Raw genomic sequence first — 13,421 nt, 5'->3', positions numbered from 1 at the left:
AACATTTTACGTTTAAATTTTTTAAATGCTGAATTTTATCTAAATTTGGGGACATAGATGGTCTAAAAGACGGGGATATAAAATTCTTTTAAATAGTTTTAAAAATTAATTAAAAATATCTCATATTTTACAGAACAATATAGAGCATGATTTGATATATTCTCTGCAATTTACTCTTTGGTAGATGTGTCACTGATGTACCTTCATAAAAAGGAGGCTCCTCTTCTCTAGGGATAATGGTGGGTACTTTCTCTTCAAGGACAGCTCTCTTATAGACCTCAGGAACTTCAAAGATATTAGCTTTCTTTTAGTAACTTCAAAGTAATTTTCAATTTTTAATATCCCAAACAGAAATAAACCCAGAAAACTAAGTCCTTTTGAGGTCTTGGAAACTTTTTGAGAATGAAATATGATACAGTTCTAGAACCGTCTTGCTGGAACAGTGAATTTTGTGAGCAAATTTCTGGTTTCAGCTCTCAAAGAGCATAAGCCATTTGCTCTCCTTACTGCATTGTCATGCTTTTCCTTCTGGTTGGTGTAACAGCTTTAGTAGCTTAAACTTACTGACTCTTGCCCTATTACTTCTTCACCAATATCATGACCTGTGTATTGGTATCAAAACCCCAGTTTAAACTAAATTCACAATTATATTATAAATATAAAAGCACTGCAGCTTTACATACTGGTGGTGTAAGCAGCAATACCTCCTCAGCATGTTTTTATTCGTATTTCAATGTTTTACTGTCTAGCACCTATCTGAAATGTTTGCCCCAGAGTTTTGGATTTATCACTGAGAATTGAATTTCCACTTAGAGACTGGGTGCTCTTGCAATGGTGTAAAGAACATGAGAATTTTTTATGATGTTAGCTTGGAAAAATGGTGCAAATATTTCCTTTCCATAAAATCTCATATCAAAATCTCCTTTACCTTTCATTGGTGGAACTCCAATTTCAGGTGTATGTGTAGGTTTCTTTTCTTCAGGGACAGTTCTTTTGAGAACATCTGGCCCTTTAAGATATAATTTACTTTTAGGGCTTTCAAAGCTACTTGAAGAAGTTAGAAGAAGAGCAAATCTAACAAGGAAGATTCTTGAAGCATCAAAGAATTAAATCCCCACTGAAAGAACATTTATGTTAATTTTGAAGATGAGACAGAAGAATAACATATTAAAAATATATATTCTTCCAGAAGAAATAAAAGTATTATTTCTTTCTGAACTATTTTCTTGTGCGGGTTAATGACAGAACACAGATTTTTTAAATGACTCTAACATTTTCAACAAATGACTTGAAACCAACAGGCAAAAAAGACTCAATGATAAACAGATGAAAAAAACCACAGTGGGACATAAAACATATGCACATGTTTCTCAACGAATAATGAGGACAAAAGACTGAAAATTGAGTTAATGTTTCACAAGGACAAGAAGAGGAAGTATACCTTTAGCTGGTGGAGTCGTTTCCTTTTTAGGAATAGCAGGTGGTACTTTTTCTTTTGGAACAGGTTTCTTTGGCACCGCTGGCACTTTAAAGACATTGGTAGTTTTTTAAGAACGTTTGCAGAAGGAATATTATGTAAGAATAGAAGTTAAACAAAAATCAAACAACACTAAAGAGTCAGAAAACTTAGCAAAACACAAAAATATTTCTCTAATACATAAATACATGTAATAGAGGCCATCTATCTGGACTATTTTGCTTGGATAGACACAGCTAGAGTTCCAGTATTCAGTGAAAGAAAAACACTGCTGTTGTTGGATAAATTTTGGATAGGGATAAGTATAAGCCTCAACAATTAGGTGTCATGGGCTATCACCTCTAATTAATGGCAGCTGGGAATATGGTAAGGTTTCAATTTTGTATCAAGCTTTTCTGTAAAAACAAGTAAACGAATCCACCTTTTCCCACTGATTTCATTCTGACAATTCATGTGAGAAACAACTATAAAAGTTAGCACAAATCAAATTTCTGGCAAATTGAGTGCTATGACAGAAAATTACAGAACTTTGGACTAGTACAGTAACTTCTCTAGCACCCACTGACAATTGCTGTTGATGACACTTATGTTTTGTAAAGCCTGATACAGAGAATCTATTAAGATGGCACACACTCCAGCACATCATTAGGTTAAAGAAGATTCTAGTTTTTAGAATTCTGCAGGAAACTAGAGTTTCAATGGTTAGCTTTAAAATATCACGTTGTGATGGGAAAAATTAAATTAACGTACTACCTTCAATCCCTTTGTCTCCAGGAAGTAATTTGTTTGATTTTTGTTTTGTTAAAGAAATACCTTTTTTAACTGTCTTTAATGGTATTGTGTAAAAAGGCCGAGTCTAGCAGTCAAATCAGAATAGGCAAATTACTGGATTTGGGGATTCAGAGACTCATGCAGAAAGCTGTGTTCTCAAATTTATCTGATGGTTGATGTACCTTTAGCTGGTGGAGCTTCTCTTTTAAGAGCAGGTACTTTTTCTTCTGGCAGAGGTCTTTTGGGCAGCTCAGGCACTTTAAAAAATATGTCATTATGTATTATCAGTTATATATGAAGAATTACAACAGATATAAAGACAGCAAGCAGAACAATCATTCATTTGTAGAGGAATCCCCTCATCATTTATGGAGAAAAAAGGGAGCAGTCATCCCAGAATTCTTGAGTAATGAAATAAGAAATATCAGTGTACATCTTTTTGGTACATTGTAGATGCACTTTCTGTTTGGTGTGAGGCATCCTATGACCATAAATTTAAATTATGGGAAGGAAGGTTCTAATATCTAAATCTAAAGTTCTAATATCTTTGTAACTCAAAGGAGCTAAACTGGACAAAAGAAGCAAATATTAATGCAAAAAAAAATTAATTCATGTTGAAACCGAATTACATTAGAAGGTTGCTATTTTCTCTGCTTGTGTTATATCTCCACTAGCTCACTCCTGGGCAGTCAGATAGGGAACCCTCCCATTTCACACTGAAGGGAATTCCTTTGGAAGGACTAGAATAGAGACAATCCTTGAACTGATTTATCATTACCAGCAACAGACACACATAGGACTACAAACAAGGCAAACTATAAATAAACACTCATAGGAGGCTTAAGAAGTAACTGAAAACACACTAGAAGAACAAAGAAGTCATGACTTGATTTACCTATAGCTGGTTGGATTTCATAAGCCTCCTCATATTTCTCATAGATCTCTTCCTTCTCCTTGAACTCATACTTTTCATAGACATCTCTCTCCTCGGCCTCCGCTTCATATTCCTGTTCCTGAATTTCCTTATATCCCTCAGGTTCTTCAGGTTCCTCGTATGCCTCAATTTCTTCAGCTTCCTGAATCTTCTCAAACTCTTCAATGGTTTCATATGTCTCATACTTCTCATATTCTTCATATGCATACTCATACTTCTCCACCACAGGTGCAGGAGCAGGGACTTTTTCTTTCCGGACAAGTTTCTTAGATACTTCAGGCACTTTGGAAACAGTATTATTGTTACTACCTGACAATTATTTAAATTTTTTTTTACAGTTAGTCAAGATAATTGACAAAGAAAGAGAATGTGCATGATAACCACAAGCATAAATTACATTAAATTATAAAACTATGCTTCTGAAGAAATGTATGTATTATAGAAGATTTTAGAATGAGGAGGAAAAAACTAATCTTTGGGAGAAATAAGAAGAAATATATCTGTACCTTTAGTTGGTGCTGGTTCTTTGGGCTTGGGCACAACAGCTGGCACTTTCTCTTCTGCAACAGCTCTTTTACGAACCTCCGTGACTTTAAAGATACAGATTTTGTTTAGGAATTTAAAAACATTAAATAACCTTAGAGCAGAGTAAGTAAAAAAGCACAAGAAACAGAGCTTTATGGTTCAACAATTCAACATTGAAAATGAAGAGTTTTAACATAAATTCAAACAAAAATCTTATACAACAGAGACAAAAGTTAGAAAGAAGGTCAAGAGTATTCCTAGCATAAATATTAATTATAAGGAGTGCATATACCTTTTGCAGCTGGAACCTCCACTTTTTCAGCGGGAGAAACCAGCACCTTTTCTTCAGGAGCAACCTTCTTAGGCATCTTGGGTACTTTAAAGATAAGACCTAACTTCAGTGTACTTTTACACAATTTTTAAATGGACACAAAGCCAGAAGTTTATGAACAACCGAGCAGAGACTTACAAACAAACAAATAGCATAGTGACAAATACAATACAGGACAGAAATAATAAAGTGTCCCTTACTAAACTCAACTTGTACCAAGAATATTATCAGTTAACAATAACAGCATTTACAATCTGCAATACCTTTGGCTGATGGAGCTGGCACCTTTTTAGGAACAGGTTCTTTCACTTCAGGAATGGGTTTCTTAGGCATCTCAGGCACTTTAAAGACATTTTATTTTAAGAATGTCATCCACCAGTAGTATGAGAAAGAGAACAGAACACGTACAAAGAGACAAAATAAGAACTGATCTGCAGAATATATTTTTAAAAGATGAAACAGAAATTAAAACAAAAGACTTTACATTCACAGGCACACATCTTGAGCAAGTCAAATAGTTTAAGCGCTTATTTTCTGCTAGGAATTCTGAGATATCAATACAGAAATGCAGCAGGGACACAAAGCTAACATAAACAACAAACAAAATAAACGAAACATTGAGAATAACAACACATTGTTAATTTATGCACCTTTTGCTGGAGGAAGTTCCAGTTTCTCAGGAGTGGGTACAGGTATTTTTTCTTTTGGGACAGGTTTCTTAGGAATCTCTGGCTCTTTAAAGATATTATTTTGCAAACGTGTTAAAATTGCTTTCAGAGCATTAAAAGCATAAACATGGAAACAAGATAAAAACATAGAACAAGACCACAAACTCCCCCCAAAACATATATAAATAAAACTTAGAACATGAAATAAAGATGAATTTTAAAGAGCACAAAAGATGTCATGAGTGACTTGCGCAAAAAGATCATGTACCTTTTTCTGGTACAGTTTCCTCTGGAATAAATTCCTCTTCTTCTTCCTCAGGAACAAAAATGGGAACCTTTTCTTCAGACACAACTTTCTTTGCAGCCTCAGGCACTTTGAAGATATTATTTTAAGAACTTTAGTTTCACAACATCACAAAGAAAAATCCATAACATAAAACATAAGGACACCAACTTTAAAGTAACAACAGAAATAAAAATAGGGGAAACTGCTGGCTATTTTTCACTCCCTGAAAACAGCAGTGTGCAACTGGGTTAAAAAGTCCAAAAGAGGACTAGCTCTTTTGCCCAATTTTTAATTCCAGTGTCATTGCAAACAGAAAATATTAGCAAGATATGCTACAAACCAGAAGTTAAAGAAGATTATTAGCATTAACGTTTTTGCATAAAAACTTTCCAGTGTCTGCTTTCCTTTTTTAAATTTTTTTCCTAAAATACTCAGCTACTGCTGAGGTAGAATCTGCTTGACATACAACAGTGGCCTTTGCAATAGTCTGCCTCCACTTTGAATTTCCCATTTAGGGTATAGGATCTGGTTATTAGTATGATCAGTTGTAAATTGTTGTTATTTTTATATAAGTTTAGCTAAAAACCTTGAGAATCTAGCTTATTCTCAAGGTACATGTAAGAGTGATCTCCCTGAATTGAAGAATTTCCAGGTAATGGCCCATAAAATTTTGTTTCAGCTATTTTGTTTCAACAAAATTTAAATTAATTTAAAAATTATTTCTGGATGATAATATCACAAGGAATTACTTCATTCACAGTAATCACTTAAAGTAGAAAAAAGCAGATCGTTCAAGGCCTGGTTCTCAGCCCGCTGCAGTCATTAACAAAATAGACAAGCCCAGTCTGGGCCCTAGCACTGCTCACTAAAGGGAAGCAGAAGGGTGCTATAGCCAAGGATCTGACTTTATGTGAGTATAAATTGAATGATAAAATTAGGTTCCACTGAAATATGAAAATAAGACAGAGAGGAATTATCTTCATACAGCACAATGTGATATACCTTTAGCTGGTGGAATTTTCTTTACTTTAGGAACTGCAACAGGTGCTTTTTCTTCTGGGACAGCTCTCTTGGGCACCTCTGGCACTTTAAAGATATTGTTTTCATAAGAAATTGGTAATTGCTTTTAGAGCATCAAAACTACTAAAACTACAGAACAAAGTTCACAAAGACCAAAAAGAAGAAGAAGAAAACTCATCTCAGAAGGTTATTTGAGGTTTACATCAAGCTTAAAACAATCACTGGAGATGAAGATCTATTATTGAATTAAACAAAGCTCTCATATTCTTTAAGAAGAAATGGTGTACCTCTTGCTGGCATCTCTGGAACCTTTTCCTCTTCTTCAGGAACAAAAATAGGTACCTCTTCACTGGCACGTCTTGGTATTTCTGGCACTTTAAAGATAGTTTTTAATTGTAGAAAACATAGACACAACTTACACAGAAGCTAAAGAGTGTGAATTAGCAAGTACGTTTGTCACACACAGCTACAATACTTCAGTTAAATTCTGACAACAAACACACAGAAACAAGAACAAGCATCATCCATATGTTTAGTTATAGGTAGCGATACCTTTGGCTGGTGGAGGTTCTGGCTTTTTATGTACAGGGACAGGTACTGCCTTTTCTGGAACCTTCTTGGGCACTTCAGGCACTTTAAAGACATTTTTGTTTAGGGAATTAATTTTCAGTGTAACATAAAACATAGTGAAATGATAACTGTATATCTGATATTAAGATAACTTCACAAATATGGTAAAATCTAGTTGTGTGTGTAAATTAACATTGATTTTATCCACAGATTTATGCACAGATGTTAACTTACAAACACACAGAGAGTACAGAACCACAAATTGGTGTAGTAAGGCTAAGGGGGAAGTCTGGCTGTTCAGGTAAATTTTTTATCTTTTGGAGCATCTGTTTTTGAAAAAGCAAGCCCTTTAAAATGATTTAGATCCAAAAGACAGAGGCAATACAAGACACAAAGACATTTTCAAAGCATAGAATAAGCATAGCACCCATGACTGACGGACACAAACAACAGTGTACTGATCAAACAGCTCAGGGAGTGGTTCAAACACATTAGGCCTAAGAATGGGATTGTTACTGGCAGTAACAATCTTCTTCTAAAGATGAAGAAACAAAAAATAAAATCACACATTGAACCAGAAAATGGTGTACCTTTGGCTGGTGGAGGCTCTTCCACTTTTTTAGGCACTGGGACATGTACCTTCTCTTCTGGCACAGGTTTCTTTGGTACTTCAGGCACTTGAAAAAATATTATTGTAGCTTAAGAATTTAATTTTTGGACCATAAGGTAAAGAACACTGATATGAATCAATAAAGTTGGACAACAAAGAAGAACTGTCAAGAATAGAAAACTTTCTTCACTCTACATTACATATGAAAAAAGACTGACTTAAAACATTTTTTTTAATAAAACATTCAGTCAAGAGCTATATCAAGTCATATACCTTTGGCAGGTGGAACATCCTTCTTTTTTGGTACAGGAACAGGAACCTTCTCTTCTGGCACAGGTTTCTTTGGCAGTTCTGGAACTTAGTAAGACATTATTAAAAATTGAGCTTGGCATGAGAATCTAAAATAACATGACATACAAACCAGTCACACTAAAACAATTACACACAAACAAAAAGATCCACAGTTCTTAAGAGTAACAATTCTTTCTCTATCCTAATTTTTAACACAAGTGAGAAGATAAATGAATGCTAGAAGATCTTTCTGGTCACAGATAATTGCAAGTGTATATACCTTTAGCTGGGGGAGCTTCCTTCTTTGGCACTTGGACTTTCTTTTCAGGTACAAGTTTCTTTGGCACCTCGGGCACTTCAAAAACATAATTTTGGTTAAAAAAATAAACCACAAGCTACTCAAAATAGAAATGAATCAAAAAGACAGCAACACAAATATTTTATATGAAGACCCCTCTCCAAAAAGAACAGAAAAAGTAATAAGCAATTAAGGCATCTGAGGAATAATGTGAATTACTTATTCAGAGGATGTCTTCTAACATAAAGAGATGATATATACCTTTTGCTGGAGGAGGTTCTTTTTTCTTCAGAATAGGTATTTTTTCCTCTGGAACAGGCTTCTTGGGAACCTCAGGCACTTGAAAGACAACATTAAAGTTTTAGGTATTTACTTCCATAAAAACAGGAACATAAAGTGTAAACAAACGTCACAAATACATACTCATACAAGCAAACATCACATACTCCAAACAAACAGCTTTGATTTAACAGGGTTTTATCATTAAGACAAAATAAAATAACAAACACATAATATTAGCTGCTATTATATCCATTCTCCCTGCTCAGCCATTGAGGCCATCAATAAAAATGTTTTTGACCTCAAGGGATTTTTTGCTGATCAGAAGATTAAGTCAGAGTTTGACTTTTTTGAGCAGCTATTAAAAACAATTATAAAATGTCATTGTGGGAAATTTGCAAAAATACAATTTAATTTTTTTTTCCAATTCCTGGATGTTTATTACAAACCCTGTAATAAACAATTATCAAATTGCTGTGCTTTTACTAATTTTCAATATTTTCCCCTAGAACTATGTTTGTAATCCTTGTCAGGCATGTAATAGGTTGCATCTGATCATATTGTTACGTATATTAAATATAAATTGCTGACTGCATTTTCTTCCTGAAAAATTTCCAAGAGCTTTCTACATGCAAAAAACTCAAGCACATCTAGTTTATCAACTGAGTTACTTCAAGCAGAGAACTGTGGACACATTGTAAGTACCCAGCAATTTATAACATAATTTATTGGGTAAATAAAATGTTTTTAAAAAATCCCTTTACTCTTTTGAAATCAACAGACTTTAACTGCAGTGAGACAAAGGCTTCAACTGAAATGTATCTAAACTTTTGTTTGTACTCCATACCCCAGAAATGTTCATATAAATTTTACAATGATAGGAGAATAATCCCACTGTCTCTGAGCATACTGATGAAAGTTTGGAGCACATGTGAATTAAACTTAGCTACTATGAGAGAGTCAATGGAAATTTCAGTCAACACTAATTTTCCTGTTCAGGATTAACCTGAACCTTTTGCAGTGTACAGCCTCATATTTTCTCAGCTAAGTATAATATGCTCATGTTTATGACAAAATTTCTACTGCAAACAATGTTAGATCTAGTTTTGACATTCATTAATTAGTCAAAAGAAATTCCAAACTTCTTTGATGGAAAAAGATGCTATGGAATGATTTGGATCAGGACTGGAAAGGACACTCTTAGATGATTATGTAATTTTGGAAAATTGCATATACATGATCTGTATCTTTATATTATGATCAGAAAGGTTTTATTACCAAGATCTTGGTATGACCTAGTTCTCCTGAGTAGTCAATATTATGTTCATCCTGTACTAAAAATGTAGAAAGTTTATAACCATACCATAATAATTAGTCCTAAAGAAAACACCCGAAACTAACAGTATTCAAATATGGATATTTAATAAAACTTTTGTATCTTCCTTTTTCATGAAAATATATTATTCCCTTCAGGATAGAAATAAACATCAACCATAGGGCTTTCTAAGGTTTCTGAAAATAATTCAGTGCGACTTGTGTTCCTAAATCACTTATTTTCAAGTACCCTAGCTATTTGCTAGATAAATATATTTTTTGTCTCTGATTGCACACTTTACATAAGCATTTTCAAGTATTTCAAGCACAGTCTGATAGCAAAATTGGACCCCAGATGAGGATGAAATTAAGCTCAGTTAAATTTTCTTACTGGGTTATATGGAGTTCATATGAAAGAGGAACGAACATGTATGACATGGAACATTTGAATTTATGGAGGTAGCAGTAAAGAGTAGACGTACAGCCATCACATGTTCCCTGCACTATATAATAATCAGTAAATATCTTAAAAGAATGCACATTGTAAAGCACACTGCAGCATTTTACAACAAAACTTTGGTATTTTCACAGAATGAAAAGATACTACTTTTTCTCACACAAGCCCTAAAGTATACCTCTAGCTGGTACAGGAGCCTTCTCTTCATACTGAGGAACTTGTGACTCTTCCTCCTCATATTCAGCGACTTCCTCTCCATAATAAGCAGCTTCTTCTTCATAATGGATGACTTGTTCCTCTTCGTACTGAGGAACTTCTTCCTCTTCATACTGAGGAACTTCTTCCTCTTCATACTGAGGAATTTCCTCCTCATAGTGACTAACTTCTTCATAATGGCGAACTTCCTCCTTGTAATGGATTACCTCCTTCTCATATCTGGTGGTATCTTCCTCCTCATATTTTGGAATCTCTTCTTCCTCTTCATACTGAGGAACTTCAACATATGCTTTTTCTTTTCGGACAACTGTCTTGCGTACTTCAGGCACTTAAAAAGATACCAATTAAAAGAACCTTAAAATTTAGCACATAGATCTTACTAATAATAAGGATCAAAAGGCATTTTTGGCTAAGAATTAACCAAAGGAAGAACATTCCGTAGAAAACAAATCAGTACTCACTGTACATGGAACACACAAGACACAAAAAACATTTATACCATATTTCAATACTCTATCCAGTATACCTTTAGCTGGTGGTCTTGCCATTTTTTTAGGAGGATAAATTGGTACTCTTTCTTCAATGGTAGCCCGCTCTGGTACATCAGGCACTTAAAAGATACAGTACAATTATGTTTAAGAATTTTTAGATGTAAATTGTATAAAACCAAAAATAGAAAACCAAAACAGAAAAAGATATCTTACGAACACATATAAAAGACATGCATGCTTATTGTCACTGGACATGTAGCTAGGGAAGTCATTAGGCTGCTTTTCAACTAAGAAACAGCAAACTTTTCAAGATACCAATATAAACAGCTGATGTGATTCCTGCTTCATCCACTGCTGCCAACAGTGAAGTTAAGCTTGCTGGTGGGCAGAATTCAAAATCCAAAGCCATCCAACTACAAAATCAATTAAAACTCATTGTTCTCTGTAGCAGCTCCTCTTCACAACAGTGGCACTTTGCACTACCTCAGGAAGAGATCAAGAGTCCTTATTCACTGACAACAAAAGATTTGTGTAGGAAGCTCCAGATGAAGGTGAGGGAACCTTCAAGAAAGACTTTGAGAGTGACTAGCAATAGGTAAGAGTTCTGGTCTAATTAAAAGCAAAATAATTACTTGCTCGGGGACGAAGGTATTTTTCCTCTTCTGTGAATTACTTTATGAAGTGGCTTGTCTGTTCTGACATGGCAAGGAGCCATTCCTTGTAAAAGCAGGAGCATTTCCAAAAGATTAAGATGTGTATATATTCAGTTTTTAAGATTTATTTAGTAAAGAATGCTTGCTATGTTTAAGCAGCGTATTCTCTTTTACAGAAGTGTGTGGGTCTTGTCTTCTGAGGCAGGTGTCTTGGAAAATTTTTGACCAATATAACTGGAAAGTGCACAGAAAATTACCTTGGCATTTTAAGATCTGGCAGACTTGCCAAGTTAGAGAATAACTGTGGCATTTTCTTAATAGATTTGAGATTTTTTTCTCGCCTTAAGAGATGGAATCCATTCTGTCAGTGACGGATTTGAGGATTTCTAGAGGCTTTATTCATGATAAGCTACAGTAAGCATAAATGAGTGGCTGACACAAGTCTTGATGCTTGGTGTTATTTTTGGGGCTCTTTAAGTATTTTCTGGCAGAGTCCTCCTTGATATTTAATTGTAAATGCCAGGGACATCTACATTTGAAATCTTAAACTAAAACTGGTTGGAACGGGTACTTTGGTGGATTTGATAACAAAAACTGCATTGTGCATGAGTGCCCTTTTCAGAAAGCTCAGGTTCCTTTAGATTCCTTTTTTTCCGGCTAAAACACCTCTGTTTCATACCCCATTGGAGAACTGTTGCATTTTATGTCCTTCTGCTTTGACCCTTTTCCTTCCAGATGGCATATTACACCTGCCTTACAGAGGACCAAAGATTGTCTTCCATCTTACTCCTAGTACTCCTGATATGCTTGTCCCCCCATCTTTGGAGACTAAATAGATAGTTTAACTTCACACTGATTTTTCTGTATTAATCTTTCATGATATCAATATGATAATGCTGTTTATCAACAGTATCAGGTCTAAAAGTAGTAAGTATGAGGCATCTTGTGGGTCATTTTTCACAAATCGGTTGATAGTCTGCAAAGTGAAAGAGCAATGAATTTTCTTTAAAGGCTATGGACAGTTGAGCAGGCAGGTCCATGATGTTGGATTGTGTTGAGTGTCTCAGCCGTGTAGGTAACAGTAGAGTTAAAGATTTCTTTCTCTAACCTTCATATTTAGGTGAGGAGTTGCTTTTACAGAACAGGAAAGGACTGTCTTTCTTTTCAGGATAGGAAAGCATGTTACTTTAAGTGAAAGCCAAGACTGTCTCCTGTTTCCCCTCAAAGGTCAGACAGGTGGCAAGATTTGAAAAGGAGGACCGAATGAAATTATTGGGCTTCCACTATGAGAACAGCAGTAAGCCAAGAGGAAAGCATTAAACATTTCATGAGAATGAAATACTGCCCTGTGTTATTCTACAAGCTTCACTATCATGATAAACTGGCAATAGCAAAGGACATGAAATTTTGTTTTGTTTTTGCTCTTTTTTTTTTTACTGGCTGATAAGATGTAACTTTGGACACAGAATCTTTTTTGTCTTCATACCTGTGTATGAAATCTCCTTTTCTGTGTGGAGAGAAACGGATACTTCCTCTGACATAGCCCAGTGTTCTTCTTCTGTTGGTACTTCAAAGACAGAGTCTAACATTAATATGTTTTTTTCTGGTGTCATATAACGTACAATAAATATCCCATTTGGAGTTTCTTAGAAAAATGACTATTGTCTTGTGACACTACCCACCCCCAGAGTAATTGGGAAAAATGTCTCTAGTATTTCTCAAAAACTATGTAAAAGGTCCCCTGGGACTATAGTGGATCTTAGTGATAGACTTGATAGTTTAAGGTTAATGATTGGACTCAATGATCTTAAGTGTCTTGTTCAACTTAAATGATTCTATAATTCTAAATTTGAACCTCAGGAAATGTGCCAGACCAATAGGCCTGAAGCTCTGATAGCATTACATGAGCACAATCTATTAATAGATTAACCCATGGCCAGGACTACCTTCTGGTGGTGGAGGCACTTTTCTCTTTTGAACAGCAATGGATACTCTTTCTTCTCTGGCAGTTTTCCTCTGTGCTTCTGCCACTTTAAAGATAGTAATTGTAAGAATACTAGCTTCTAAAACAAATCACACACATTCTGAAGTTCATGCGAAAGAATTATGGACAGACAATTAGGAGCAAATAGCACACTATTTAAAAGAAAATATAATGAACACAACAATCACATGAAACATACAAATAATATATACTAAAATAATGTATGTAATATTAGGCTAATAGATA

The 13,421-nt window shown here is 34.8% G+C and overlaps 1 protein-coding gene across 34 annotated transcripts in view; it reads right to left on the bottom strand.

Moving 5' to 3' along the window:
* Positions 1 to 13,421, bottom strand: part of TTN (titin) — a 245,121-nt gene that overhangs the window by 130,091 nt on the left and 101,609 nt on the right. For 23 of the 34 annotated variants that reach the window (XM_082285106.1, XM_082285116.1, XM_082285134.1 and 20 more), the window contains 8 exons: positions 10,574 to 10,657; positions 10,010 to 10,375; positions 8,043 to 8,120; positions 7,764 to 7,838; positions 7,466 to 7,549; positions 7,173 to 7,259; positions 6,565 to 6,645; positions 6,300 to 6,386 (listed from right to left, as the gene is read on the bottom strand). The exons of 1 other annotated variant lie outside the window; for it this stretch is intronic. In XM_082285106.1, coding sequence (XP_082141232.1) covers positions 6,300 to 6,386; positions 6,565 to 6,645; positions 7,173 to 7,259; positions 7,466 to 7,549; positions 7,764 to 7,838; positions 8,043 to 8,120; positions 10,010 to 10,375; positions 10,574 to 10,657 — 942 coding nt within the window. Of the gene's footprint in view, positions 1 to 3,688; positions 3,773 to 6,299; positions 6,387 to 6,564; positions 6,646 to 7,172; positions 7,260 to 7,465; positions 7,550 to 7,763; positions 7,839 to 8,042; positions 8,121 to 10,009; positions 10,376 to 10,573; positions 10,658 to 13,421 lie in introns of all 34 variants that reach the window. 10 more of the 34 variants (XM_082285108.1, XM_082285112.1, XM_082285119.1 and 7 more) reach the window with 6 other exon arrangements.

This window comes from Coloeus monedula (assembly GCF_965178545.1).
Source record: "Coloeus monedula genome assembly, chromosome: 7".
NCBI lineage: Eukaryota > Metazoa > Chordata > Aves > Passeriformes > Corvidae > Coloeus > Coloeus monedula.
The sequence above is the reverse complement of the archived record's forward strand: the minus strand, read 5'-3'. Positions and strand labels throughout refer to the sequence as shown.